This window comes from Cucurbita pepo, chromosome 2 (assembly GCF_057944985.1).
Source record: "Cucurbita pepo subsp. pepo isolate OVF chromosome 2, ASM5794498v1, whole genome shotgun sequence".
Classification (NCBI taxonomy): Eukaryota; Viridiplantae; Streptophyta; class Magnoliopsida; order Cucurbitales; family Cucurbitaceae; genus Cucurbita; species Cucurbita pepo.
This window is the reverse complement of record NC_141799.1, coordinates 14,114,579-14,142,079: the sequence shown is the minus strand read 5'-3', so window position 1 is coordinate 14,142,079 and position 27,501 is coordinate 14,114,579. Positions and strand designations below refer to the sequence as shown.

The window sequence follows — 27,501 nt, the reverse complement described above, 5'->3', positions numbered from 1 at the left end:
AATTTCGTATATGTCACGAGCGGGACCTTTGATTTGAACCCTTCAACCAAAAATCTGGGAGATTTTTTTTCTTCAAAGGTTAAAATTCGGATGCACCGAACGGCGACTCCCAGTTCACACTAGATTTGAATTTTGTTCAATTTTGTCTTTGTTTTTTCAACTTCATTGCCAATTGTTTGAAAAATCACTGTCTGTTGCAGAGACTGGGTTTCACTGTAAACAGGAATTTGTGGGGATTTCCGCCATTGGAGGTAGCTTCTTCTCAGAATTGTCGAGTTGGTGATTCTCAGTTCGGAGACTAAAGGGTCGATCTGGTTTAGGTATTTCTCTTCTATCCCCCAAAAGGGCCGAAGTTTTCGTGTGAAATCAATGAGCTTTACAGAGTTCAGTTTCTGTTAGTTCTCGCTCATACTGTCTATCCCAGTGGAATGCCATGGGTTTTGCCTAATAGAATTCATTATATGTCCATTTCTGCATTTGGATTTAAGACATTTGGGATTTTAAAGGCCAAGTGAATGGCGGTTTAGTTTACAAAATCGATTTGGAACCCTAGAAAGTTCCGTAATATGCAGGGTTCATATAGTTCAACTGCCCAGCCGGAGGCCATTGTCGAATGGCTTCAGAAGGAAATGGGGTATCGGCCACTAGGTTCATATACCGCATCGAGCAAATCACAGTTGCCATCGATCGATGCCCTTCGCAAGGTTTGTCGAGGAAATATGATACCCATATGGAATTTTTTGATAACTCGTGTGAAATCGGAGAAGACGGTGGAGAATATCAGGAGGAACATAATGGTACATGGTGGTGGTGGTGGTGGAGCAGGTGAGAGCAGTAGTGGAGGGTCAGCTACTTCAGGGAAGGAAGAGGGCGGCAGGGGTAAAGGGAGGAGGAAGGATAAAGTGGCTGCAGAGAGCTCAAGTGTGGTGGAGACTCGAGAAGTGGCATTGCAGGAGAGGGAACTGGCAGCCAAGGAGGTGGAGAGAATGAGGAATGCTGTTAAAAGGCAAAGAAAGGATTTGAAGGCCAGAATGTTGGAAGTATCAAGAGAGGAGGCTGAGCGCAAAAGGATGCTCGATGAGCGAGCAAATTACAGGTTTGATTATTGCTTTCCTTTCTTGCCAATTTAGGAACCATGGTGCAGTTCTTAGTTTTTCTTTATTGACATTAATGTTTGGATTTGAAGGACGAACAAACGGTCTTGGTCTCATAAAATCTCATCTCGTTTCCGAGGATCTGGCCATGTCCACTTTGGATTCAATGTAGTTCTATTGAAAACAACTCATGTTTCATATCTTTACTATTCTGTGTAGACTGTCGTCTAACGTACTTTAATTAATACATGGTTTACTATTTGCATGAATTTGGACGAAGTGATTATTGTTATGCCACATTTTTGGATTGGATTCACTATGTTATGACATGTTGAATCATTAGACATTCACGAGTGAGTCGGTCAGAGAGAATCTCTAGGAGTAATTTATGGAATTTTTGGTCCATCATTTTTGCCTTGGCTTCATGAAGGGTTTGGTTGGTTGTTGTCATTCTAAGAGAGTGTAGGACTTTAGACGTATCAGCCTTGTCATCTGCCTATATAAGGTTAGTGCTAAGGTTCTAGATAAAAGATATAAGAAATTCCTCCGCAGCACTAATTTCAGAGCATTAAGGAGCCTTTACTTCAGGAGACAAATTTTAGATGATGTCCTGGTGTTGCGACTATCACCACCGGTTGGAGGGTTTTGGATTTAAGATTAACTTTGAGAAAGTTTCTTGGATAAAGTTTTGGGTTTCAATGAGAGATCTTAGCTGAGGTTTGAGCCTTAGGCTATGTTCAACGCCTTTCTTTGGGTCTTTATACCATCATGGATTTAGCAACTAAATTTTATCTTTAATTCTATTGAATTGGAAACCTTTCCAGTAATTTATTAATGTTAATTCTTTTTGCTCCTAGAATCCTTTTTTTAATCGAACCCGTGTCTTCGACATGAAAAGACGATGTCCTAACCACTGGACAAAGGGGTCCAAAAAGCCACTCTTCATATACCTAAGCTCCGAGAATAGAAGTGCCTTGTGTATTCTTTCAGTTTTTCTAAAAAAAAAATGGTTTTGTTCTTTTGGGTGTATTAGAATAAGAAAACTAGTCTGTTTAGCTGCATTAGAAATTCAATTTGGTGCAGTATTTGCTGAAATCAAAGCCAACCTGCCATGAAAAATTGACATAAATTTTGGAGTCTCATCTTCCTTATATTCATTCAATGCCCAGAACTCAGAGTTCACCTGAAGAAAACGGGAATAGTTACATGAGATTGTGTCATTAAACTTCTTAAAAATTCAGTTGGCAATATCCTCGATGCTTAGAGTTCGGACAAAATGGTTAATTGTTTGGGCAATTATGATTTATTGATTTATCCCTTTGATTGTGCAGGCATAAACAGGTGATGTTGGAAGCGTATGACCAGCAGTGTGATGAAGCAGAAAAAATATTTGAAGAGTACCATAAACGTTTACGGTTTTATGTGAATCAAGCAAGAGAGGCTCAGAGGTCAAGTGTGGACTCTTCCACTGAAGTGATTAATAACTTTAGTGCAAATATTGAGAGGGAAGCTGTTTATTCAACTGTTAAAGGTAGTAAGTCAGCAGATGATGTGATTCTTATTGAGACTACTCAGGAAAGAAATATCAGGAAGGCTTGTGAATCTCTAGCAACCCTAATGATTGAAAAGATACGATCTTCTTTTCCTGCCTATGAAGGCTGTGGCATTCATTTCAACTCACAATTAGAAGCTGCCAAATTATGTATCAATTTTGACGGGGAAATACCTAATGACGTTAGAACTGTTATTGTTAATTGCCTGAAGCATCCTCCCCAACTGATTCAGGCAATTACATCGTACACATTACGGCTTAAAACTCTTGTTTCTAGAGAGGTAGAGAAATTTGATGTCAGAGCTGATGCAGAAACCTTGAGGTAAATATTTTCTTCTTGGATCACTTTTCTTTATTTTAGTTTGGATTTGACAGGCTGGTCGCACTCCACAGTCGTAGAAGTTAGACCCTTTCCTAGGAAGAACCTTGTTTTTATTGAAACCACAATATTATGTCAAGACTATTTTACTTTTTGGTAACTTTACAAGTGTCATTATCAGTCAACAATGTATGATCATAATAACTGGTGTGGAGAAATAATCAGATTTTAGGGAGGGCTTAGGGAGGGCTGCTGCTTGGAAATAAACTTGGTGTTTGTATTAAAATGAAGAAAAATTACAAAAGATGTAGAGGTTCCTTTTGAAAATGTATTCATCAAATATTTTTTATTCGCCAAGTGATGTGATGTACGAAATGGTTCTTTTGGAAAGGTGATCATTTGTTCTTTTCTGCTCTTCGCTTCAAGGATCAATTCATGTTCTTGTTGTCTAATGTGCTAAAGTCCTACTTTGAGCGATCTGGGTGGTGAGAAATAAAAGAATTATGAAAGAAAAGTAAAGAGTAAAGAAAGAAGTTAGCTGTGGTTTGCTTTATGTTTCTTGAATGACAGTAGAGAAGCTACTTTCCTACTTCTTGCTGGTCTTAGCTTCAAATAAAATCTAGGTCTTATTATAATTTGGTTAAAGCCCTGCTTTGAGGGATTCGGGTGGAGGGCATCAAATTATGAAAGAAAAGCATATAGAAAAGAAAAAAGTTTGGCCTCTAATTTTGGATTGTTCTGTAATTACGGTGCCTTTATGTTCTTAGTCAATTGGAGTCCTCTTTTGTGAGCTTCTTTCTTTGAGCAGTTAGCATATCTACCATCTTCTGTAATCTTCTCTCCTCATGATATATTAGTTATTATCTAAAAAATAACTGTAGTTACATAGTAGAGGTGGTTCTAACATCCACTTGACTCAACTTGGAAGGCAAATTTCAAAACTCTTGGGCTGCCTATTTTGGATAAAAATATTTCACACCTTTGCAAACTATTAGATGCTAGCAGTGAAGTACTGGCTTTCAATTTTGTGTCAAAAGATTTGTATGATTTCTGAGTATGGTAAATAAACTTAGGTTATGTAACGACCCAGATCCACCGCTAGCAGATATTGTCCTCTTTGGGCTTTCCCTTTTCGGGCTTCCCTTCAAGGCTTTAAAACATGTCTACTAGGGGAAGGTTTCCACACTCTTATAACGAGTGTTTTGTTCTCCTCCCCAACCAATGTGGGACGTCACATGTTATCTGTTGTTCCCATACTTTCAAGTTTGGGCTAATTTTGTCACTTTACTTTTAAAAGTTCAAACCTATTAATGTGAATAGGAGGCCATTAACGGGGTTTAATATATTGTTGACTACATCAATGCCATATTATTATTCTTATTTGTTTATCAACTCTTACATTACAAGCAAGGACAAGGATTATCAAGATTAATAAATGAAAGCACAAAGGGACTTAAAAGATGGAAGTTCGAAGCTTAATATTACAAATATATGCATATAGGAAGTTATAGGGACAAAAGGTATAGGTTGACCTGAACCATATTGAATAAGCATGTGCTTCTGTGACATTATGTATGATGTACATGTTCCTTTGTAATGTCAAATTAACATCTCTTTTTGAATAATTTGATTAGATACAAGTATGAGAACAATAGAGTTACAGATGTCTCATCGTCTGATATCAACTCACCGCTGCACTATGAACTGTATGGTAATGGCAAGTTAGGAGTTGATGTACCGTCTAAAGGAACTCAGAATCAACTTCTTGAAAGACAGGTTCTATTCCTTTTCAGTTAGAGTTCCGTACTGCACAAGTGTATTTTATAAACAATCTGGATCACGTTTATTGATCAAGTTTTTCGCTTACTTTGAATATGATTTCATGTTATAGTCTGTAGTCTTTCTTTAATGTGTCCCGAAAGTTTATTGATATCTACGAACACATTTTCCCTAGAAAGCACATGTACAACAATTTTTGGCCACTGAAGATGCACTGAACAAAGCGGCAGAAGCTAGGGACATGTGTCAGAAGATTTTAAATCGATTACATGGTAGTGGTGATGTAATTTCTTCTCATTCCCTTGGTGTTGGAGGGACCTCACAAAATGTCGGAGGTCTTAGACAATTTGAGGTAATAGTACTTTCTAGCTTTTACAGTCCTGGCAATAGAAGTTCTGGATTCTTTACATTTTTCCACTTTGAATAATTCTTTTTCAACCTTGATCCTCTTGTTCTTTAAGGGGAAAAAAACACAACTATTTTCAAGGATGGTTTTTCTTGATGCAGTTGGAAGTTTGGGCTAAAGAGAGAGAACTTGCTGGCTTGAGGGCTAGCTTGAATACACTAATGTCAGAAATACAACGCTTGAATAAGTTATGTGCAGAAAGGAAAGAAGCTGAAGATTCTTTGAAAAAGAAGTGGAAGAAGATAGAGGAGTTCGATGCGCGCAGATCTGAACTTGAAACCATATATACTGCTCTTCTGAAGGCTAATACAGTAAGGAACATTATATTCTGTGTAAAGTTGCATGCTTGTTGATTTTCTTACATATTAAATGGAAATTTGGTTGGCTTAATAAGAGGTGTTTAATTTTCTACTTTGTATGTTTATTCTACAACACCCCACACACACACACACATACACAAGAAAAAGAAAAAAAGGGAAAACGATCGTTAACATGGCTTCCTTAATCTTGTAGGATGCTGCTATATTCTGGAATCAGCAACATTTAGCTGCAAGAGAGTATGCTTCAAGCACCATCATCCCTGCATGTGCCGTTGTTTCTGATATTTCAAATAGTGCAAAAGAGCTTATTGATAACGAGGTCTCAGCCTTTTATAGAAGTCCTGATAATACCCTTTTCATGCTTCCATCAACTCCACAGGTTCGTCAACTAATTTAATAAACTTTATGATATGCTCAGTTTTTGCTGTTAATTGATATGCAGAATCTATTCATGAAACTCTACCATGCATCAACCTCTTTGATTATTCCATATCAGGCACTGCTAGAATCCATGGGTGTAAATGTATCTTTAGGACCTGATGCCGTTGCTGCTGCAGAGAAGAATGCTGCCATATTGACTGCGAAAGCTGGTGCCAGAGATCCATCAGCAATACCTTCTATATGTCGTGTTTCTGCTTGCCTTCAATATCCAGCTGGTGAGGGTCTCTTTAGGAAATAAAGCAATATAATCTAAGTCATTACATGTCAGAGCTACTTTTCCTCATACATTGGTATTAGTATTTGTAAAACTTGTTGCTGAATACGTTTAGTTTATGTTTTTAATGATGCTCACCAGTGGTGTATGACCTTAATCCAAGCATATTGAATTAGCAATTACTTGGGGAACAGATAAAGGGGAACATCACACACCCAAAATGTTTGATATGTGGGCATTGCTTGAAAGGCACCTGAATTAACTTCTTATGTAATATGATTTCTGTAGGTTTACCTCTGTCAGTATCATGTTAGCCTTTTATTAAAGATGATCTGCATGACTTGCAGCATTTGTAGCAGATGCTTTCTAACCGCTTGGATGATCTAATGCATTTGGTGTATCATACACCTTTTCTTTACTCGAACTGAACTCTACATGTTATTAGGTTTGGAGGGGACAGATGCTAGTTTAGCATCAGTTTTGGAGTCTCTGGAATTCTGCTTGAAACTTCGAGGTTCTGAGGCCAGTGTGTTGGAGGAGTTGGCTAAAGCAATCAATTTAGTTCATATAAGGCAGGATCTGGTTGAAAGTGGTCATGCATTGCTAAAACACGCTCATCGAGCTCAGACAGATTATGAAAGGTAACTAAAATATGCTACCAGGGGATGATTTACATAACAGTAAGCTGCCTGTTCTTGGTGATTAAGAAGAGCCTATGATAGTGTAGTGAAAAACCATCCCCCTTTGAGCTTTTCTCCCTTTTAGATTTTAGGGAAGATTTCCGCCAACTCAATCCTTCCAGCCAGTGCTTCTTCCTCCTACACTATGAACCTTTGCAATATTATATTCATTTCCTTCTCCAAGAATGCTTGCAAGAAATTAACATTGGAGTCGGCATTAGACTTCGTATTCTCATTTAGTGTTCGTTTAATACTTTCTTATTCTTCATTACTTTGGATTGTTAAGTTTGTTATCTTGTATCTCAGGACAACAAAGTATTGCCTAAATTTGGCCACCGAGCAAGAGAAATCTGTCACAGAGAAATGGTTGCCTGAACTTAGAACTGCTGTTATGAGCGCTCAGAAAAGCATGGAAGATTGCAAATATGTCAGGGGATTGGTAAGGACTCGAATGCCTATTTAAATCTGCACTTTCCAATTACTTGTTGTTACTGGTTTGTGCTGTATAGTTTTCCTTTCATTCTTTACTTTCAGCTTGAATCGCCTCAATTTCTCTATTTAGTATATACACATAGTTGTGTTGAATTAGGATCATCAATATGCAACTAGTTTGGCTCTTTGTGCATTTATTTCTGTTCATAATTGCTTTGAAGCAACTTGCAATCAAATCACTTGGTTTTTTTGATATGATACTTACATACCGACTTTTGGAGTGCGTTCTTTTCGTTCTTGTCTATTATTTGTTCACCTATTTTGAGGGTCTTAGTTGGTTTGAAATGTGTAAAGGCATGTTCGGGAGTGACTTTGGTCCTTCCAAAATAACTTTCAAACATGCCCTAAAGCGTCATATACTCGTGAATCTGAGGTTTCTCACACTCTATTTGCTGCATTTTCATGTTGCCACATGATTTTCCGTTTTGATGATTGACTAGGAGTATGTCTACATCATTAGAATGGACATTGGACCATCAACTTGTAATTTTTTTTATAATCTTTTCTTGTTCTTAAATATTGAACATAACACGGTTGGTGATGCAGCTCGACGAGTGGTGGGAACAACCAGCATCAACTGTTGTTGATTGGGTCACTGTTGATGGGCAAAATGTTGCTGCTTGGCATAATCATGTTAAACAACTTCTTGCCTTCTACGACAAGGAGCTCTTGTAGTTGAAGAAGCATTGAATTCTCAATTCAATTGAAGCTAAATTGGTCAGATTTGCCCAGTTTGCTTGTATCTTTGTACCACTAGTGTTAAAATTCATAACCACATAAAACTGCAAGCAGGGCGTCTGGGAATGTTGGTGGGAAATCTTGTGTGATTTTAGGCAAGGGAAATGCAGATGACACTGAGTTGAAGAGTGCAATGGTCAATATCTCTATGCTTTTCATGATGGACATACAGTTAGAACTCCTGCTTCTTATAAAATCTTTATGTGCTGCTTATTCCAATACTATGTCTCACAAGTCAGTCACTTGCAGGCGACGTCTGGCTCGAGTTTTTGCTGCTCGTGTTGTTTTTCCAGTTGCTTTAGTCCCTCATTTTGTATCTAAGATAGTGTGATATTTCACCATAGCAATTCCTGATTGTAATTCTACTTATTGTGTGATTAATGGTCATATTTCACCTTCAAGGCGCCTTTCTTTCCAGTTTTTAACATGTTTGCTCTTTTGGAGTTTCACCTCTGTAACACCTACCTCAAATACAAACTCTTCTAAAACCTAAGTCGGGAAGGAAAAGCCTAAAGAGGACAACATCTACTAACAATGGGCTTAAGCCGTTACATTTACTCTCTGAGCAATCTTATGAACTTATGAGGTCTTGACTGACTAGATTTCTCTTATCACGAATGGTAGATGCTAGGTTACAATGGTTCTTGAAGCATAAGGTAGTCCAAGTTTGGCACTAAGTCCATTATATCCCATGTTACGAAAACAAAAACAAAGTCACATTAATTCTAATCGTTGTATAACTCGAACGACTACTAATAGAAAGATGAGTACAAGCTCTACAATAAATAGCGCCTCTTGTTTAGGCAACTCCCGTAAAAAGCAAAGAAGATAAATACAAACAAGAGAAGAGAGGATTAATGTGTGTGGAGATTGATCGTAAGATAGAAATGTAAGTAATAAAGCTATGGATGAGATGAGACCCATCAAAAAAAAAGAAAGAAAGTTGTGTGGTTCTTCTCCTTGTCTCGTGAACCAACGAAGTCCTTCTCCTCTCTGTTTTGCATTTACTTCTTCTAGTTCGCAGCTCACACTAACTTTTGGCCTGAAACTCATAAATAACAACTCCAGCCTTGCCGTTTTAGTGCTTTTAATATCTATCTTCCCATTTCAGAGATTCCAGAAGAGTTGAAAGAAGACAAAGATATGAGAAATTAGAAAAGGAAAGATAGTAAGAGGGTTCATGATATTATTTGTCATTAAATTCTTGTTTTAAAGGGGTTTTTTCTTCGAGTATGGTCTGGTTTTTGTTTGTGTTAGTTTTGTTTCTGAACCACGGCGTTGATGGCTTCTCTGAGCCTCTTCAGAAGAAGGCTCTTCCACCTCCTCCGGCTGTTCTTGTTGGCTCTGTTTTCTGTGACACTTGTTATCAGCAAAATCTCTCCAAGTTTGCCCATTTCATCCCAGGTACTCTGTTTTTTCTTCATCTTTGGATCCCATAGTTTAAAAGGCATTGATTTGGTCTCCACCCACATATGATCCTTGTTATTACTACTTGATTGCAGGTGCCACAGTTGCTGTAGAATGCAGAGACGAAAAAGCCTCCAAAACCAGTTTCCAGCATCAAGTCAAAACAAACAAACATGGCAAATTCAGAGTAGTTTTGCCATTCTCAGTGGCAAAACACATGAAAAAGATCGAAAGCTGTAATGTAAGACTGATCAAAAGCAGTGAACCCTTCTGCTCTGTAGCCTCCTCTGCAACTTCCTCTGCTCTCAAATTGAAGAACTCAAAGAACAAAAATGGCGTCCGAATTTTCTCAGCTGGTTTCTTCACTTTCAAGCCCGCTTTCTGCAATCAGAAGACCGACATTTTCAAATCCAAACAAGTCAACAACCCTCAGCTTCTGTTCCCGCCGATTGTTCCGCCCAACCCGCTGCAGCCGGAGGAAACTTCTTCAGAACTGAAACAGAGCCCATGATGATGGATGATTTGGTTAAAGATTGGATTTTTTTTTTGTTGGGGTAATGAGTGATGGTGTAGAGTACGTTAAATAAGTTTGATTAAGGATTGAAGTTTGGTAATATTACTTATTTGGTTTCAAAATAAAAGTTTCATAATTTTAGGCCATTGGAGCAATCAAGAAAGTTCATATATCTCATGGTATATAAAAAAAAGGATGGTGATCAAGAAAAATGGCCCATGCAGGTTTCGAACCTGCGACCTTCGCGTTATTAGCACGACGCTCTAACCAACTGAGCTAATAGGCCGTATGTTCCCTAAGCCATCGGGTTATTTAATAAATATTAGATATGTAATGGATATAAAAGATTAAAAAATGATGTTAAGTAAAATGGCCCACGCAGGTTTCGAACCTGCGACTTTCGCGTTATTAGCACGACGCTCTAACCAACTGAGCTAATAGGCCGTATGTTCCCTAAGCCATCGGGTTATTCAATAAATATTAGATATGTAATGGATATAAAAGATTAAAAAATGATGTTAAGTAAAATGGCCCATGCAGGTTTCGAACCTGCGACCTTCGCGTTATTAGCACGACGCTCTAACCAACTGAGCTAATAGGCCGTATGTTCCCTAAGCCATCGGGTTATTCAATAAATATTAGATATGTAATGGATATAAAAGATTAAAAAATGATGTTAAGTAAAATGGCCCATGCAGGTTTCGAACCTGCGACCTTCGCGTTATTAGCACGACGCTCTAACCAACTGAGCTAATAGGCCATATGCTTCTTAATCTTCAAATTTTTATTAATTCTTATTTTATATAACATATTAGAAAATTAACCTAAAACAGCTAAATCTCACCCATTAGATTTCTTAAAATTATTAAATATTTAAAATTTGAAGATGAAAATAAAATAAAAATACAAAATCAAAATCAATGAAATTTTAAAACATTAAAAGCTAATAAAAACAAATGATATATGTAATCATCATTTCATATGATTAAAAACCTTAATTAACCCAACCAAAATACAATTTAAATTATACATTCAAAGTTCCTTCCAACATTATTGTACTTGAAAAATGCCTTTTTTTTTTTATTTATTAAAAAAAAAAAAAGCTACAAAATTTAAGCTTCCCAACAACAAAAAAGATGGGGAAAAGGCTGTCAGTTGTGAATGGCGATTGGCAAGAAAACAAGACAATCCAAAGTTGATAATATTTACAGCTTCAATTCAACCATGACGATGACCTCTCCTCTCTTTCTCAAATCCTTTCCAAAAGCAACTGGTCCGCCTTGATTTATGGCTTTTCATCTCTCCTTCTCTCTATTTCTACTCCTTCCAAATCAAACCCCCATTTTCATTCCCTCTTTTGCTTCTCAATTTCACCTCCTTTCCTCAAAACAACCCACAATTTCTTTCACTCGGCTTTCACCCCCATGTTTTGCTTCCATTAGAGCAAAAATATGCAGTTAATTGTGTCCATTTACTTCTGGGTTTCACCCCAATTTCGGGATGGAGTCCATTTTCTAGTGAAATTTCTGTGTTCAAAATAGCGATTCACTGTTTTCTTTTGTAATTTAGAGCTTTTTGGGAAGTGGGTCGATTTGGGTTTTCAATTTACAATGTGCAAAATGAAGGAATCCGATCAGAAGTGTAATAACAGTTGTGATTGGAAAATGGGGTTTAGATTTTCTGATGAAGAAAAGGTTGAGAAGTTGAAGAACTCGATATCTATTTCGAGGTCCAGAATGAAGTTATGGATGACGAGGGCAATTACAACAGTGCTTCTATGGACTTGTTTTGTTCACCTTATGGCTTTAGGAGAGCTATGGCGACCAAAGCTCTTCATAACTTGGCCCTCTCGTTGCTTCCATTTTGATTCTCCTATGCCTCTTCAATCTTCTTCTTCTCTTCCTTACAATGTTTTTCTTCCACCAAAAAGTAAGCTCATCTAATTCTTAATCTTTTCAAATGTCTGTTCCTTATAATATCTGTTCTTCACAGGGATTTACAGGAACAATGGCTATCTCATGGTTTCTTGCAATGGAGGACTCAACCAAATGAGAGCAGCTGTGAGTTGTTTTCACTAAGAACTGCTAATTCCCTGTTTTCTCTGTTTTCTGATTGTCTTTTGTGAATTCTGCCATTGTTTGTAGATCTGTGACATGGTTGCCATTGCTAGATACTTAAATCTTACTCTGATTGTTCCAAATTTGGATAAAACTTCCTTTTGGGCTGATCCCAGGTATGTTTGTGAACAATGCATTCCATCTCTTATTTCAAGTTTACCATTTACTTTAGTTAGTTATAGCTGCAATCTGTGTCTTGTTTCTTGTCAGTGAGTTCGAAGACGTTTTCGACATTGATCATTTCGTATTGTCATTGAGAGATGAAGTTCGGATATTGAGAAAGCTTCCTCCGAGGCTCGAACGAAGATTTGAATCGAAAACGATTTACTCATTGTCGCCTATTAGTTGGTCCAACATATCATATTACCATAATCAGGTTGAGTTCATGTTCATGACAAGAGAGACTCTTGGAGCTCTCTATTACTTGATTGATTGATTGATATCATGGTCTTTTTCGATTGCAGATTCTTCCATTGTTTCAGAAGTATAAAGTTGTACATTTGAATAAAACTGATGCTCGACTCACCAATAATGGACTGCCGATCGAGCTTCAAAAACTGCGATGCCGGGTAAATTTTAACGCCCTGAGATTTACTTCCCGAATTGAGGAGTTGGGAAGAAAGGTTGTTCAAATGCTGAGGAACAAAGGTCCCTTTTTGGTGCTTCATCTTAGATATGAAATGGATATGCTAGCCTTCTCTGGTTGTACTCGAGGTTGCAACAATGACGAAGTCGACGAACTTACAAGAATGAGGTATTGCCATTTTTGTTTCGTTAGATGAACATTTGGTTTGTATACTCGAGATGACTTTTTCTTGACGAACTCTCCGTGGTTGTTGTTAAGATATGCTTATCCATGGTGGAAGGAGAAAGTCATTGATTCGGAACTGAAAAGGAAAGAAGGTTTGTGTCCATTGACTCCCGAGGAAACTTCGCTAGTTCTAAGTGCGCTCGGGATCGATCCTAATGTTCAAATCTATATCGCTTCGGGAGAAATATATGGTGGAGATAGAAGGATGGAAAGTTTAGCATCTGCATTCCCTAATCTGGTTAGTTGATGAAACTTGAAGTTGAATGATGTAAATTATAGGCTCTGAAAGTTAATGCTTTGTTCTTCAAACACAGGTCAGAAAAGAGACACTGCTGAAACCATCAGATTTAAGGTTCTTTCAGAATCATTCATCACAGATGGCTGCATTGGATTATCTCGTCTCATTGGAGAGCGACATTTTCGTTCCTACCTATGACGGGAACATGGCGAAAGTCGTCGAAGGACATCGTCGGTAAGCAACAACTGCAATATAGAGTGTTTTCCTTGACGTTTTTCTCGAATTATCTCGAGGATTCGTGTTTGTTCTAAATTTTTTTGATCTCTCAGATTCTTGGGGTACAAAAAGACCATTCTTCTAGACAGAAAGTTGGTTGTTAGCTTAATCGATCAGTACGACAACGGATCGTTAGGGTGGGACGAATTCTCTTCAGCTATGAAGGAAGCTCACTCCAACCGCGACGGGAGCTCGAAGAAACGAGTTGTCATTCCAGATAGGCCGAAGGAAGAAGATTATTTCTACACAAATCCGCACGAGTGTTTGGAAGCATGGGAAGAGCCATTGAGAAGCTCATGATATCATCATCAAAGGGGATGTTAAAAATTGTATATCAGTTGAGAAGAGAAGGTATCCATGTAGTTTTAGAATGGTAGAGAGGAGAGGCTTTTGGCTGATATCATTGACTTGAAGTTACTAATAAATATGAGTTCTTAAGAACACAAAGCCAGCCTCTCCTCTTTGCTGTAAGTTTAGATTTAGCAAAATTTGTAACAGTGGGAAATAAATGGATCACCCAAAAATTTTCACATTCTTCAACTGTGTCAACATCAAGAGATAATCAACTCTTCTGTCCCTCTCACATCTTTATATTCTAACAACTTTCTTAGATGACCCTCGAAATGTGAGATCCCACATCGATTGGGGTAGAAAACGAAGCATTCTTTAGAAGAGTGTGGAAATCTCTCTCTAGCATACGCGTTTTAAAACCCTTGAAGGGAAACTTAAAAGAGAACAATATTTGCTAACAGTGGACTTGGACTATTATAAATGGTATCAGAATTTGTCACTAGGTGATGTGTCAGCGAGAAGGTGAACTCTGAAAGGAGTTGGTCACAAAGTGGTGTGCCAGGAAGGACGTTAGGCCCTCAAAAGGCGGTGGATTGGAGGTCCCACGTCATTGTTCTGCTAACTAAACAAATTTGAACTAACAAAGACGAGAATTTCAAAGTGACTGATAGGGAGCACTAACAAAGGAAGCTGCATTCCCTCAAATTCAACCCTTTTTTTTCTTATTGGGTAAGTAGGAGGATGAATATGAAGTATTGTAAAGTGGGTAGCAACCCAATAGGTTAGGCATGATGAAGAACTCACAAAAGTTGCAAGATTTGCACTTCAAACCTTATGTTGACTTTGTGTGATACTCACATTGGGTATCATATCACTCACAGAAGTATTAATGAGTGACATTAATGTCAACATAGCCCACTTTGCACTCAATACCTCACCATTCCCCATTTAACCCATCTTTCAATGAAGTCTTATGGATTCAATCTGTAGAGAGAGAAAGTGAGAAATTTCAGATTTCAAAGAGCTTAGTGATCCAAGAGAGCACAATGGTGATCCAAAGGAGAGAGGAAAAGGATTAAAAAAGTGTTGGTTGGGTGATCCAAGGATGCACTTTTCACAAGGCAGCTGAAATTATAATGGTGGGCTGATTTTGGCCTAACCATAACTTTTGCACTACTCAACCACTCACTCACTGCTATTAAGCTTCTAGACCGACAGAGTGAAGATGCTCATTTACCTAAAAAAAATTTGATGGGTATTTTAATGTCTTGATCGATTCAATTATGTTCGTACTAACAATATTTGTAACAGTTCAAGTCCACTACTAATAGAAAAACGTGTCTATTAAAAAAAATACCCTAATCGATCGGTAGGATCTCAAAATATTTTATATGTTTACGAGGGTTCACATATTATGTTAAAATACCCTTCATTCTATTATGTGTTTGGCAACGTCCATTTATGTTGACTTCACAGATACCCCACCCACTTATGGGTCAAATAGGCCATTGAAACTTTCTATGAATGCTCATTAACCAATATATTTAGGTCTAATTCATTTTCTTAAACATTTACTCTTTTTCTCGAGGGCGAAGGTTTAAGACTCCAGTTCATACTTTCGAACTGTTAGGTTATTTTTCCTTTGATGTATATAAAGTGCATAGAATATAGGTTTCATCCTTGGATTATTTTCGATCTTCAGTTCGACGGTGACCCTTTGCGATCGGGCTCTTGTCTTTCTCGACCACCCACAAACTGATCGACCATTACAGGCAACTAGTTGGAGCTCCAGAGTCCAATCAAGAAATGTTTTGACATCATAACCATGCAACTAATAATATTCTTGGGGCTCTCATTAATCTGGAAAATTACAAGTACACGACATTAGAAAATGCAAGCCTTTTCTATCTCAACTTAACCTTATACCATTGCAACTGGGACAAAGGAGAAAGACATGTACAATCAAAGACATCCCAGTTGCTAACAGACCATGACCTGGGAAAAAAACAAGGCCAGGATTAAACCCACCACCCATTTAAAGAAAAAAAACTTGAATAATATCACTCAGGGATGGAAGTGAACAAGGGAAGAACACACTAGACCCCTGTTCTAAGCTTCTTGTGAGCTTGTTCTGTGTTCTCAGTGAAGCAGCCATGTAAACTCTCTGCCATCACTTGATTGTTCATAGATTGTTTTTTGTCATCCTGATGAAATATCTTCGATCATGTAAAGAAGAAACAACTTGGCATCGATTAAACTAGCAAGCGAAAGAGAAGACTTAAAAAGACCGAGGTGAAGGTTATATACCTCGGACATGGACATCGTTCTATTTGCTCGTTTTCCAACATCAACTTTCACGGAGATGTTGGTCTGTGACAGATCAACCCCTGAAGCCTGCAGCGCCTGGGTCAAGGTATTCAGTAGCCTGTTCGAGACAGAAACAACATCAATGACAATATAAAAGAAAACTAAAGGGAAATGGCTAACATGAATTAAAATACAGTTCAGAAAAATTCCAGCCCTATGAGAGCATTTTTAAAAAGAAAGTGCTGGTAATTACAAGAAAGCCTCTTTCCCCCTTCTTAAATCAATTGTAAACCTCCATCAAGCAATGCAACTATACATTTTTATGATTACTAAACCATGATATGCGAACTTAAATAAAGAAGAAAAAAGACTGTATCTTCCAGATTTTATAGCAAGAAAGATCATACGTTACATCACAGAAAACGCGAGGCAGATGCTCACCCATGGGAATAGGCACCTGAGATACTCTCCAGTTCACTTTCCATGGTCAGATCCTCCCGATCACTAACAGCATGGTTTCGGAAACCTGTGCTGGTAGAGGTTCTGCCCTGAAACGATTCAGTCTGGGTCTTGGAAGAGATGTTCTCTGATCCTGATGCAGGTTCATCCAAAGTTTCAGTGGATAAACTACCTCTTCCAACCGAGTCAAACACAACTGGTTGTGCACGCATGGTCATGGGGAGTTCTTGAGAAGCAGATACAAGAGCATGATCGACTGCATTTAATACTGCCACGGGACCCAAGTCAGCGTCCATCAAATTTGATGCATTTGTTAGCATTGGTTGGGAGAAAACAGCATTCTCATGACTGGAACCACTCTTTATCACTTGAGAATGATCAACATAATTTTCAGAAGCTCTATAATTCTTCTGTCAAAAGTAAAAAAAGGGCAGCCATTAAGTGTTTGTTCACAGTTTCATAATAATAATAATAATAATAATAATAATAAAATACATGTTTATTCATGATTTTCATATTCTCAAAAGAACTAGTATCCTGAAAGGGTTCCTTACATTAAAAGCATATTTAAAACCTTTACTAACTCAATGTCTAGAAAAAAGAAGCAAGAAAGCCACTCAAGCTGGCGGATGACAAAGTAAAAACAATAGTCACATGAAGATTATACCCATGGCATCAATTTTGAAAGTTCTGGACTCCAACCTTGGCACGACCCTTCGTACAAATTTAACTTCTCTTGTAGAAACTGAATGTATTCTATTACCTGAAGTAAAATATATCAAAGATGAATTTATCTAATTAAAGGAATCTCACAACTAGGACGGGTTGGGTTGGCAATGTACTCTACAAATATATAGATATACCTCTAACAAGAATGAAGCCTTATCTCTTTTTTGGTCATTCTGAGGTATGAGGTCTCTCAAAATCTGAAATCTGCCCCATTAGAATATACAATATTTCACAAAAACATGAGAATGTTACCAAGATCCAAATAAATCTGAGAACACCAGGTCATATAAAACTGAAAAGAGAAAATACCTACAAACTAAGGATATGTTTCATAACTCCTTTGCTTTTAAATTTCTGTTCTTAATAATCAAGCTTAAACCTAAGCCAAAATTTGAAAACTAAAAACAAGTAGTTTTTGAAATTTTGCTAAGGATTGAAAAATGCTTTAAAAGAAAGTGAAAACATACCAAAGAAATTGTGAGTAAACATGCCAAATTTTTAGAAACAGTAAACTAAAATCCAAATCGTTATCAATGGGGACTTAAACATTAAAACTAAAAATAAAATGGTTATCAACGGGACCTAAGCCTTTAACCTGTTCTAAGATTAGCCATGAGGTCAAGCAGAACTTTTACATATCATTTCCAGGAGCAAAATTCGGGAGCATCTAAAGGAGGACTAAGAAAATGATCTTAATAAAACTAATCCTCAATGTGCTACTGTTCATACAACAATCCTGAACAAAGCGAAATTTGTAGAGACTTCCAATAAATTCTGCAGAAATATGCGAATTACTATAACATCCACGATCTCACATTTTAACTGAGAAACCAAAACAATCCGCTGCACTCTTTTTTCACTTAAAATAACTATCCAAGAACTCAAAACTTGAACAAAATGGTTAACTCTTTAATCAACGTTTCACTTCTAACTGAAAAGAAGAAAAGAAATGCTTCCTTTACAGCACTTACACAAGATGAAAACAAAACGAGAGGGAAGAACGAAAAGAAAAAGGAAGCATCCCTCTGTTAGGCTGATCGTATCAGCCCATAAAGCTGAGAAAAAAAATATCGTTTTTTACTAATTAATTGCAGTAGACGTTTAAGTCTAGGCAGCAGCAGCATACCTTTCATTAATTTTACTCCTCCTCCGCTGCTCAGTCTCTGAATGTTTAGACCGATGATCACTCGCCTTGCTGTCCCCACTCTTCCCCTCAATCTTTACTCCCAATTCTCCTAACACCACCAAACAAAATCAAACCCACGAAACATTTCATTTCTTGTAAACAAAAAACTCAAGAATCAAAATTCAAAACCCAGAAATTAAATAAAAATCAAATACCGTTGCCATCGTCTTCGAAGCGTTCCTGGACGGACTTGGAAGTTTTCACCATTGGGAATCGGAATCCAGCAACAAAAAACACAGTGCCTCGAATTGAAGATTATGATTGCTCAAGAAGAAAGATACTGATCAGGAGCAGAAATGGAAGACGAGTGTCGTGGAGAATCCAGAGGGCTGAGTAACAGAACAAGAACGGTGAGAGTAGAGAGTTGGAGGGCAATGGAAGCCCTAGAAGAGGAGGAGGTCGTCAAGAACTGAATTGAAATTGAATTTTCTTCCTTTTGTTTTAATTTAATTTTTTTATTAATATTTAATTAATTTGAAATTATTTAAAGGTCTCTGTTGGTAGTTGAGCGTGCCTGCCTGCTAATCTACACCGTACAGTTCCTTGGGCCTTGGTTTGGGCCTCGGTTTGGGCCTCCGTTTTGGGCTCAGGCCCATCTAAACCAAATTACTATTTTACCCCTACTCAAGAATTGGATGATGGACATCTCAAAAATAATATAAAACCTAAAATTTCACAATTTTACAAAAATTTTCAAATATTGTCTTAAAATCAAAGAAAATTTACAAAACTGTTGCTATCAATGGCTATCTCTCTCCTCCATCAAGTTCTTCTTGATCATTCAACAGAATAGCTTCCTTGCTGTTCATATCTCCACTTCCCTCCACCCGGTTTTCGCTACTGTACTTGAAAAACGATTCCGACGTTGGATCATCTTCGTCGCCATCTTCTTCATTCTGCTTATCTTTTGATTGCATTCCCGACTCGCTTCGCATCCAACCACGACAATGCTGCACAGCTCCTAGACCACCACCACCAACCTGAGCTGGCAATTGAGTTGGGTCCTGTCTCGAGCAAGAACATTCGGGAACTGGATGAGATAGAAACGATATCGATTTTGATGTTGTTGATGCCTCCATAAGTCCATCAAGTATTGATTTTCTTAGATGTCGACGGATCGATCTCAGCCATGTATAGTTCGCTTGATATAGGTGATCTCTGGTTTCTGCTAACAGAGTTGCTACTTCTCTTCTGCATTGACAATGAGGATGGAGAAGAAAACAATGAATCTTTAATCATTAACCATTGGCACATACATGAATATAGCGAAGACGATACCTATCGGGTCGATATGTTTTAAGGGAAGCTGACTGATAAAGCCTATGGCCCATCACCAAACTCGCGAAATTTGGATGCCCCTTGCCATCACGGTCGAAACCAGGGATAAAAACATCGGCTTCAACGGATACGAAATAATCTATAGCTTCCCAAAGCAATTTATGGGCATTGGTTCTCAACTCCATCACAGTACTTTCAGGCTCAATGTCACTCTCAGCTACCCAACCCCACCAACCTTCTATGTTATGTGGGTACTTTGGCCTTGCCGGAGGTGGTGGCAATGGGCGAGGACGTGGTCCGTCTGTCTTCCATGCATCAGGCTTCTGCTCCTTTGAAATGTAAGGTGGAGACCTTGGATAGTTGCTACCGACGTTGATCTCGCGACCGTAAAGCCTATTAAGTTCCCATGGGGAGCTAAGGGAAGTCCTGTCAACAACATTCTCAAAGATAGCATGGAGAGGAATCAAGGTTCTTTGTCCACCAAAAACTTCTCCGCCCGACACGTAAATAATGGTGTCCCATGAATATCCATGAGCTCGGAGAAGAATTCCGACCTATAAAAGGAGGATATCCATGAGCACTGCCGATCGACAAGCAACAAATTACTTCTCCATTTCGATCTAACCATTTGAACCAAACACTATCAGCTTAACCTTATTGCTTACCTCTTCTGGCATTAGAGGACATGAACCATTGAGTCGTTGCTCCTCAGAATTCACTGAAAGCTTCCCCTTGATCATCCCGCGCCTTCGCATCCACGATCTTTTGTGCTCAATGAGCTCGTTATGTACATCCTGGATTTCATTTCGAATCAAAAGCACATATCGAACGTCAATAATAGATCACAAAACGCATATGTTATGTAAACAAGATTCAAATAATGTACCTGGAACAGTTCAGCACAACCGTAATACGCTAATGCCTCCCGTGTCATCCCAGGATAGTAGGCTATGAACGGCCTGCCTGGAGCTCTAAGCCTACATGCAAAGTTAGGTGTAAGAACAGTTTCAAGAACAGTTCAAAATATTTCAAATATTTACCTCTGCAGAATTTTGGTGGCAAGATCCTGAACTTCCATTCTGAATCGAAGAGCATGAAAAGCAACTCTACATCTCAATCTCTGGTACTCTTCGAGATCAGGCGGAAGGACAGCCTAAACGAGTACAATCAATGAGTTTTGAAAGAATTTTGTAATGTAAAAACCAAGCGTTCATGGAAAATGAAAATGAAAGAATATTGACCAAAAGGTCAGATCCCACATCGGTTGGAGAGGAGAACGAAGCATTCTTTATAAGAGTGGAGAACAAAACATTTTTTATAAGGGTGTGGAAACCTCTCCCTCGCAGACGCATATTAAAAACCTTGAGGGGAAGCCTAACAGGGAGAGCCCAAAGAGGACAACATCTGCTAGCGGTGGGCTTGGGCTGTTATAAATGGTATCATAGCCAGAAACCGAATGATGTACCAACGAGAAGACTGAGCCCCGAAGGGGGGTGGACACGAGGCGGTATGCCAGCAAGGACGCTAGGCCCCAAAGGGGGTGGATTGGAGGTCCCACATCGATAGGAGAAGGGAACGAGCGCCAACAAGGACGCTAGGCCCCGAAGGGAGATGGATTGTGAGATCACACGTCGGTTGGGGAGGAGAACGAAGCATTCTTTATAAGGGTGTAGAAACTTCTCCCTAGCAGACACGTTTTAAAAACCTTGAGGGGAAGCCGAATGAGAGAGTCCAAAGAGGACAATATCTGCTAGCGGTGGGCTTGGAACAACGTCTAATAAGATGTGTATTCAACATATCTGATCAAGAGAAAGTTGCAAATATAAAGAATGAGTGCAAAGAGCATTCCTTACCTGCATGCATCCACCATCAGAGACAACTAGTTCAACCACCAAGTGCTTCTTCAAAACAGGAAGTACATGGCGCCGATAGAAATACGGAGATGCTAAGTACGGTGCTTTAAATCGCGGGATCTCCTTTTTCCTCCGAGCACCTTTAAGATTTCTCGGAAGGGTCTTCACGATTTTAACGTCTCTCGACAAGGCCGTGATGAAATGGTCCTCACTATAGAGGTAAGCAAAACTCTTGAACTGGGAACTGCAAGAAGATAACAGGACAACTTCAATTAAAAAAGTGCTTTTTCGAGCCATGAAAAGTAGTAGTAAGATAAATCATATCAGTTCAAACCTGATTCCTTTGCTGCTCGTGGTCGATTGAATCTCGGGAATGACTAAGGTGGCATTAAGTAGCCGAGCAATGACAACAACATCACAAATCTAGAAGACGAAGCATGCAATTCCTTCAATTTGCTACCATAACCTGATATTAATATCATAAAAGAGATCAAACCATTACATCCTTACCGAATTCCTGATCTCATGGAATCCGCCCTGTATCCGAACAAAGATGAATCCATTTGATTGTAATGAGGGATCTGCTGAAATGATTAGTTCAGGAATGCATCGTTTAAAACACGTCATTAACGAAATTCTTATTGGATACGAGAGGGAAGGGGAGGAGCTACTAGTTTAAAATCAGCTCTGCATAGTTGAAAGGCAATGGACAAAGCACGTCAAGGAGAGCAACAGGAGAACATATTGTTTCTAAGATTCTGATTTAACAAGAGCAATATAAATAAAACTATAAGATCTTGAAGAAGAAGAAGAAGAAGAACCTATCACTTAAAAAATAACCTTACTCTATGCAGACATAACCGAAGCAAACGCTCTTAGCTAGAAATGTATATGAAGACCACCGCTAGCAGATATTGTCCTCTTTAGACCTTTTTTCCGGGTTTCCCCTCGAGGTTTCAAAACGTGTAGGGAGAAGTTTTCATGCCCTTATAAAGAATGTTTCATTCCCCTCTCCAACCGACGTAGGATCTTACAATTCACCGCCCTTCGGGGCTCAGCGTCCTTGTTGACACACCGCTTGGTGTCCACCCCCCTTTGGGGCTCAGCCTCCTCACTGACGCATCGTCCAGTGTCTGTCTCTAATACCATTTGTAACAACCCAAACCCACCTTTAGCCGATATTGTCCTCTCTAGACTTTCCCTTTCAAGCTTCCCCTCAAGGTTTTAAAACGCGCATACTAGGGAGAGGTTTCCACACCCTTATAAAGAATGTTTCATTCCCTCTCCAAGCGAGGTGGGATCTTACAAGAATATTATATACGAAAGCATAAACATAAACTATAGATTAAGACAATTTAACTCCGCTCAAGGGCTTTAAATTAGTCCCTGAACTTCTAAACTGTCTATTTTTGGTCCCTAAACTATCTAAATACAATGGTCAGCCCCTAAACATTGCATAAACAGTATTTTGGTCCTTGCTGTAAACTTTTGGTTCATAACTTCAATAAAAATCTAAACCTATTACGAACATCAATAGCTAACCTAACACGTGATTTCAAAAGGCAACGAAGATTTAAAACTGATTCAAGCTCTCTATATGAGGAAAATCTGTTGCAGGAAGAGGGCATACCAGGATAATGTTGTCTAGGATTAGCATCAGGATGCAAAGACTCCAGCTGCCTAACAGGGCCCCAAAGCCGTCTAAACAAAGGACTCTGAACCAGTCAACAACAACAAACATAAGCTGATGCAGCCAAAAACAAACTGAACAACAAGATCCCGGACACAAATTCATGAGAAAATCAACGAAGCAGAGCAACCCAGAACGCAGAACCCAGATTTGAAGCTATTTTTAAATCGTAGCAGAAACCTAGAAGTAAAGATCTCTAGAAACAAAAATGAGAGAGAGGGAGTGATTGAGATCTTACATTTGGGGGGAAAACTGCATGTTCAAAAACGGGTCTCCACGAGAAGATTGTAACAGAGGATTGAAACTCAGAAATACCCTCTTGAGTAAACCTAGCAAGAAAGAAATGGGTGAAGAGGGAAAACGCTGAAAGAACAATACCCACCAAACCAACCCATTTCATCCTTGATTTTATCACCATTTCTCCCTTCCCTTTCATTGCCCCTTTAAATCTCTCTCCCCACAAAGAGGAAGGAGCAGAGCAGTGGAAGAGTGGAGTGAGTGAAGCAAGACAGAAGGAGAAGGGGCAGTGGGGAGAACAAAATGGCACGCGCAAAGCAGATCAAGCAAGGGTCTATTCTTTTTCGTGGGTGCACTGATTTAGGACATTACGCGAGATACCACATGATTTTGGACAAGACGAAGTAATAAAGGATGGCGCTTTGACGAGCAGCAGAAGATTGTACCTTTTTGCCTTTAAAACTTCAAAGTTGGGCGATCACATGATACCAAACCCCTTTTCCTTTTTTTCTTCCTCATGGATGGATGGACAACTTTGTGGTTATGGCTTTATAGCTTCATAGATTTTTCTCTCTTTCTCACCTTGGATTCAACAATTTTTCAAACACTTTTTAGTTTTCTCTTAACCTCAGTAGCTAATCACCCACTATTCCATGTTTCAATTATTTACTTAGTCTTTTAAAACTTTTAATTTCAATTATAGTTAAACTTGATTATGTGTTGATAATGTTACCACTCAGAGATTGTGATAAAATTCTATGATTTTATGGTTGAGTTGGATTGGAAAAACCTTTTGAACTAACTAAAATTCTAAAAATTCAAATAGAGTTCACTGTTGAACCCAACCCAACCCTCTATTTTTTTATTGGATTGTCGGGTTATTTCTTTTTTTAATTATTTAAAACATTAAATCTATAAATACTCGAACAATCATACACCTACTCACAAATAAGTTCGTCTCTTTTTTAAAAAAATTATTTCGAAATAGTATTGAGAAACGCCTTAGAAAAAAGAAAATGGAAATAAAATGATTAGCATTTAGGTTGGCTATAAATCAAATCTCATTATTTAACCATTTATTGTGGGACAAATATGGAATGATTAGCCTTTTTGTTGACTATAATCAACATCTCATTATTTTCCCATTTTTTTTATAACACAAATAAATTCCATATCTTTTGTCTTTTAGTTTAATAATTTGTAAGTATTTGGTAGAAATCATTTAAAAAAAAAAAAAAAAACTACTTTTCATTATTTTACCTTATAAATAAATAATTTATATTTATTTTAACGATATCACAAAAAAAGAAAAATAGTATTACTCGCATGAATTTAAAAATGATCGATCTATCTCTGGTTTAATTTTTAAAAAAATAATAATTTATTTTAAATTTAAAGAAATTTAATTTTGTTTTAACATTAAGGACAATATATTATTAATAGGTGTATTTTTATATACAAGTACAAAAAAATGTTTTAATATGAAATATATAGCTAAAATAAGTTTATATTATGTGGGAGATTATTAAATTTGTCAAGATTCTGTTTTGCCACTCTTGGAGAGGCAATATTTTTTATTCTTTTTTTTTTTAATTATTATTATTTTTTTCATAACCCACAAAAAGCTAATGAGAATAAAGGGAAAGTGACAAGCTTGGAAAAGTGTTATGTTTTTAGAAAATATTAAATTGCATTAAATTGCATTAAAATAAAGTGGAAATAGACCATATTGTTGCTTTAATTAAAACCATGATTTCCCTAAGTTATATGATATGTATTTATGATCACTTTGGTGGGATGTTTTGTCTTTTTTTAATTTTTAATTTTTTTTAATTTTGCTTGTGTTCTATGATAACTCAATTGGGCCCAAAGCCCACCTACTTGATTTTACAATTGGGCTTTGGCCCAAGAATATCTTTAATTTGAAAATAGAATCTTTATTGTATTGAAATGTAATTAAGAATAATTTTAAGTTTAATTTTTCTTATTTCTCATTTTGTGTTTTTTTTTTTATATCAAACTTTGCATACACAAAACAATTCTAATTTTATTTAATAAAAAAAACATAATTTTTATAAAGTACTATTAAAAGTTTTAATATTACATAATTTATTTAAATATTTTGCTTAAAAACTTGTATATTATGTCTAATTAGCATTAACAAGTTTTTGAATTTCTAATAATACTAAAATAAAAAATAAAAGAAATAATTTGATCTACGATTCACTGGATTCACTGGATTCACTGGAACGTGTAAAAGAGGGTACATGAATGACCCAAGATGAAGTTTAAATGAAATATTAAATTATGATGAAAACTTTATAGTTAAGCGTCCTTAGCTTGAAACAATCCTATGTTGAGTAATTTTTTTTTTTCTAAAATCACGTTAATATAGAACAAAACATGCTAAAATATGACTACAGTCGATTATAGAATCAAAGTCGTGATTTGGCCGAAAACGAGAAATGTAATATTTTCGGTGCGTTAATTCACCTAATACAAATAGAAGTATTAAAATCTAATTGACTTCCCTGATATGAACAATCCAAAAAAGCACTCAACTTTACGCCCAATTCCAAAGTTTAGAAGCTTCAATGCTACTAACAGTTCTTGTGCTTATGCATATCTCTATATGACATTGTAAGCTACAAAAGGGCTACACTTTCATGCCCTCTCTTAATGCATAGGTTCATAATTGTTGATCGGTGGCTTGCGGTGAGCCCAATCCTTATAGTCTCTGTGCATCAAATTGGCTATCTCTCTAGCTGCCTTGACAAGCCTTTGAGTATCTTCATGTTTCTTCAACACCCTCTTTGAATGCCTCGAGCTGATACTCTCCTGTAAAAGAAACAACACAATTAGTTCAATTGGCTTGATATCATTATCTTGAGAGAGGGGAAGAAAATGACCTGATGGTTAGGTTGAGATGTTTGAAAAGACTTGTTCTTGCCTGCATCAAACAAAAGTATTGATTTTGGACACGTTTTTTGAAGCAATTATTGCATAAAAATTGAAACTTTAGGGAAGAACAATTCATGGTAGTGTAAATTTGTAAATTAATCTCATTCATAATCATATATATAACATGAAACCAAACAAAGATCCTATGAAAAAGGGTACAAAAAATGTGTTTTTTTTTTCTTCTTCCTCATTTCCCTAGCTAGCTAGCTACATAACTAAGTGATTAGTTATGTTTAGGAGGATGGTGTAAAGGGCCTTTGTAATCTGCACCAAATGTTACAAAGCCAGCAAGATTGAGCTTCTTAGCATCAACATTTTTACAATTTTTGATACCCAAATTTTTTCTATTGACACCAAAATCCTTCTTTTGATCTTCAAAGTTGCTATCATAGTGGTTTGCACCTGAAATTCTTGAGCTATCTTGAACTTGTTCATCATCTCTCTCATCATTCCTCATCATTCTCTTTCTTCCATTCCCCATTTTCCTCAACCCAATGCCATCAAATCCCACAAGGGTTTCCTGTTAAAAACCAAGTAAAATCAAAATTCGATGGTAAGTGGGTCGTTTCCTTTCGAAATTAGAAAAAGTTAAGAGCTTGATCAGTCACCTCTCGGAGTAACGATTTAGAAAGCTCTACGTTTACAACAGGTATTACTGGTTCGACAGTGGCATCTACAAAGATTTCAAAAAAAGTAACGAATGAAATCGGGAACGGGAACGGGAACGATATTATATGAATTGCAAGGAAAGTAAGTGTAGATACCTTGTAGAGCATGAGAGAGAGAGTGGGAAAGGGGAGACATTAGAAAGAGAAAGCAAATGACTAAGCTCAAGATCTTCTTCTTCTTCATAATGGGTGAGTTTGATTGTTTTGACTTTGAAATTTTTTGATCAAAAGAGAGGGGAAAAGAGTGAGATCCTTGAAGGGTTTTTATAAAGAGTGTTGAGGTTAAAGGCAAAAGAGTCAAAGCTTTTCTAGGGTTTCCAATCACCATAACCCTAAAAAATTGTTTTTTTTCTTCTTGGTATCTGCATAAACTTAGAAAATCTAAACAAAGATTCAAAATAAAACAAAACCCAAGTAATAATTTGTGTCATAAGAAGAAATTTT

The 27,501-nt window shown here is 37.4% G+C and overlaps 6 protein-coding genes and 4 non-coding genes across 13 annotated transcripts; 3 read left to right on the top strand and 7 right to left on the bottom strand.

Annotated features, from left to right (window-relative positions):
* Positions 1-30: 30 nt before the first annotated feature.
* Positions 31-8,436, top strand: AUG5 (HAUS augmin-like complex subunit). The gene is made up of 10 exons (XM_023669031.2): positions 31-1,096; positions 2,426-2,968; positions 4,600-4,741; positions 4,920-5,096; positions 5,252-5,461; positions 5,664-5,849; positions 5,967-6,126; positions 6,571-6,766; positions 7,112-7,244; positions 7,844-8,436. Exons 1-10 carry the CDS (start codon positions 567-569, stop codon positions 7,970-7,972), a joined length of 2,406 nt encoding a protein of 801 aa, XP_023524799.2. The 5' UTR covers positions 31-566; the 3' UTR covers positions 7,973-8,436.
* Positions 8,437-8,972: 536 nt separating this feature from the next.
* Positions 8,973-10,102, top strand: LOC111789033 (major pollen allergen Ole e 1). The gene is made up of 2 exons (XM_023669648.2): positions 8,973-9,439; positions 9,538-10,102. Exons 1-2 carry the CDS (start codon positions 9,268-9,270, stop codon positions 9,951-9,953), a joined length of 588 nt encoding a protein of 195 aa, XP_023525416.1. The 5' UTR covers positions 8,973-9,267; the 3' UTR covers positions 9,954-10,102.
* Positions 10,103-10,168: 66 nt separating this feature from the next.
* TRNAI-AAU (transfer RNA isoleucine (anticodon AAU)) lies at positions 10,169-10,242 on the bottom strand. Its single transcript has one exon. It is a non-coding gene; the product is annotated as a tRNA-Ile (tRNA).
* An 84-nt stretch (positions 10,243-10,326) lies between these two features.
* TRNAI-AAU (transfer RNA isoleucine (anticodon AAU)) lies at positions 10,327-10,400 on the bottom strand. Its single transcript has one exon. It is a non-coding gene; the product is annotated as a tRNA-Ile (tRNA).
* An 84-nt stretch (positions 10,401-10,484) lies between these two features.
* Positions 10,485-10,558, bottom strand: TRNAI-AAU (transfer RNA isoleucine (anticodon AAU)). The gene has a single exon. It is a non-coding gene; the product is annotated as a tRNA-Ile (tRNA).
* Positions 10,559-10,642: 84 nt separating this feature from the next.
* TRNAI-AAU (transfer RNA isoleucine (anticodon AAU)) lies at positions 10,643-10,716 on the bottom strand. The gene has a single exon. It is a non-coding gene; the product is annotated as a tRNA-Ile (tRNA).
* Positions 10,717-11,103: 387 nt separating this feature from the next.
* On the top strand, positions 11,104-13,985 carry LOC111785873 (rhamnogalacturonan I rhamnosyltransferase 1). Its single transcript, XM_023666236.2, has 8 exons — positions 11,104-11,885; positions 11,949-12,016; positions 12,101-12,189; positions 12,284-12,449; positions 12,538-12,827; positions 12,918-13,122; positions 13,199-13,356; positions 13,452-13,985. The coding sequence occupies exons 1-8, from the start codon at positions 11,567-11,569 to the stop codon at positions 13,696-13,698; spliced, it is 1,542 nt and encodes a 513-aa protein (XP_023522004.2). The 5' UTR covers positions 11,104-11,566; the 3' UTR covers positions 13,699-13,985.
* A 1,530-nt stretch (positions 13,986-15,515) lies between these two features.
* On the bottom strand, positions 15,516-18,802 carry LOC111785881 (transcription factor BIM2). Of its 3 annotated transcripts, none has more exons than XM_023666252.2 (7): positions 18,526-18,802; positions 18,311-18,419; positions 17,319-17,388; positions 17,123-17,218; positions 16,438-16,862; positions 15,997-16,114; positions 15,516-15,905 (listed from the first exon to the last, which is right to left on the bottom strand). In XM_023666252.2, exons 1-7 carry the CDS (start codon positions 18,575-18,577, stop codon positions 15,786-15,788), a joined length of 990 nt encoding a protein of 329 aa, XP_023522020.2. In that variant the 5' UTR covers positions 18,578-18,802; the 3' UTR covers positions 15,516-15,785. The 3 variants fall into 3 exon arrangements, with proteins under 3 accessions (XP_023522020.2, XP_023522028.2, XP_023522012.2); XM_023666260.2 differs by having other exon boundaries at positions 15,516-15,893; positions 16,438-16,865; positions 18,526-18,801; XM_023666244.2 differs by having other exon boundaries at positions 16,438-16,865; positions 18,526-18,799.
* A 213-nt stretch (positions 18,803-19,015) lies between these two features.
* LOC111785369 (O-fucosyltransferase 27) lies at positions 19,016-23,926 on the bottom strand. Of its 2 annotated transcripts, none has more exons than XM_023665783.2 (10): positions 23,430-23,926; positions 23,132-23,216; positions 22,012-22,082; positions 21,836-21,924; positions 21,502-21,745; positions 20,689-20,801; positions 20,535-20,625; positions 20,314-20,442; positions 19,649-20,202; positions 19,016-19,561 (listed from the first exon to the last, which is right to left on the bottom strand). In XM_023665783.2, the coding sequence occupies exons 1-10, from the start codon at positions 23,625-23,627 to the stop codon at positions 19,117-19,119; spliced, it is 2,019 nt and encodes a 672-aa protein (XP_023521551.2). In that variant the 5' UTR covers positions 23,628-23,926; the 3' UTR covers positions 19,016-19,116. The 2 variants fall into 2 exon arrangements, with proteins under 2 accessions (XP_023521551.2, XP_086977669.1); XM_087121543.1 differs by having other exon boundaries at positions 22,012-22,188; positions 23,430-23,447.
* A 1,963-nt stretch (positions 23,927-25,889) lies between these two features.
* Positions 25,890-27,314, bottom strand: LOC147793727 (uncharacterized). Its single transcript, XM_087121544.1, has 5 exons — positions 27,154-27,314; positions 26,998-27,062; positions 26,792-26,909; positions 26,338-26,378; positions 25,890-26,266 (listed from the first exon to the last, which is right to left on the bottom strand). The coding sequence occupies exons 1-5, from the start codon at positions 27,239-27,241 to the stop codon at positions 26,105-26,107; spliced, it is 474 nt and encodes a 157-aa protein (XP_086977670.1). The 5' UTR covers positions 27,242-27,314; the 3' UTR covers positions 25,890-26,104.
* Positions 27,315-27,501: the final 187 nt, after the last annotated feature.

Bases quoted from the DNA above. Each gene is read 5' to 3' on its own strand.
- LOC111785881 (XM_023666244.2), bottom strand. From the start codon at position 18,577: ATGGTGAAAACTTCCAAGTCCGTCCAGGAACGCTTCGAAGACGATGGC. The intron at 18,420-18,525 runs GTATTTGATTTT...TGGTGGTGTTAG, and splicing joins CTTCGAAGACGATGGCAACG to GAGAATTGGGAGTAAAGATT. The intron at 17,389-18,310 runs GTATGCTGCTGC...CTAATGGGGCAG, and splicing joins AGGAGTAAAATTAATGAAAG to ATTTCAGATTTTGAGAGACC.
- AUG5 (XM_023669031.2), top strand. From the start codon at position 567: ATGCAGGGTTCATATAGTTCAACTGCCCAGCCGGAGGCCATTGTCGAA. The intron at 5,097-5,251 runs GTAATAGTACTT...TTCTTGATGCAG, and splicing joins GAGGTCTTAGACAATTTGAG to TTGGAAGTTTGGGCTAAAGA. The intron at 6,767-7,111 runs GTAACTAAAATA...CTTGTATCTCAG, and splicing joins GCTCAGACAGATTATGAAAG to GACAACAAAGTATTGCCTAA.
- LOC111785369 (XM_023665783.2), bottom strand. From the start codon at position 23,627: ATGAAAGGGAAGGGAGAAATGGTGATAAAATCAAGGATGAAATGGGTT. The intron at 22,083-23,131 runs GTATGCCCTCTT...TCATTTCAGCAG, and splicing joins TCCTAGACAACATTATCCTG to ATCCCTCATTACAATCAAAT. The intron at 20,443-20,534 runs GTACATTATTTG...AATGAAATCCAG, and splicing joins GTTGTGCTGAACTGTTCCAG to GATGTACATAACGAGCTCAT.
- LOC111789033 (XM_023669648.2), top strand. From the start codon at position 9,268: ATGGTCTGGTTTTTGTTTGTGTTAGTTTTGTTTCTGAACCACGGCGTT. The intron at 9,440-9,537 runs GTACTCTGTTTT...ACTTGATTGCAG, and splicing joins GTTTGCCCATTTCATCCCAG to GTGCCACAGTTGCTGTAGAA.
- LOC147793727 (XM_087121544.1), bottom strand. From the start codon at position 27,241: ATGAAGAAGAAGAAGATCTTGAGCTTAGTCATTTGCTTTCTCTTTCTA. The intron at 27,063-27,153 runs GTATCTACACTT...AAATCTTTGTAG, and splicing joins TCTCTCTCATGCTCTACAAG to ATGCCACTGTCGAACCAGTA. The intron at 26,379-26,791 runs GTGCAAACCACT...TGTTTGATGCAG, and splicing joins AGATAGCTCAAGAATTTCAG to GCAAGAACAAGTCTTTTCAA.
- LOC111785873 (XM_023666236.2), top strand. From the start codon at position 11,567: ATGTGCAAAATGAAGGAATCCGATCAGAAGTGTAATAACAGTTGTGAT. The intron at 13,123-13,198 runs GTTAGTTGATGA...CTTCAAACACAG, and splicing joins CATCTGCATTCCCTAATCTG to GTCAGAAAAGAGACACTGCT. The intron at 13,357-13,451 runs GTAAGCAACAAC...TTGATCTCTCAG, and splicing joins GTCGTCGAAGGACATCGTCG to ATTCTTGGGGTACAAAAAGA.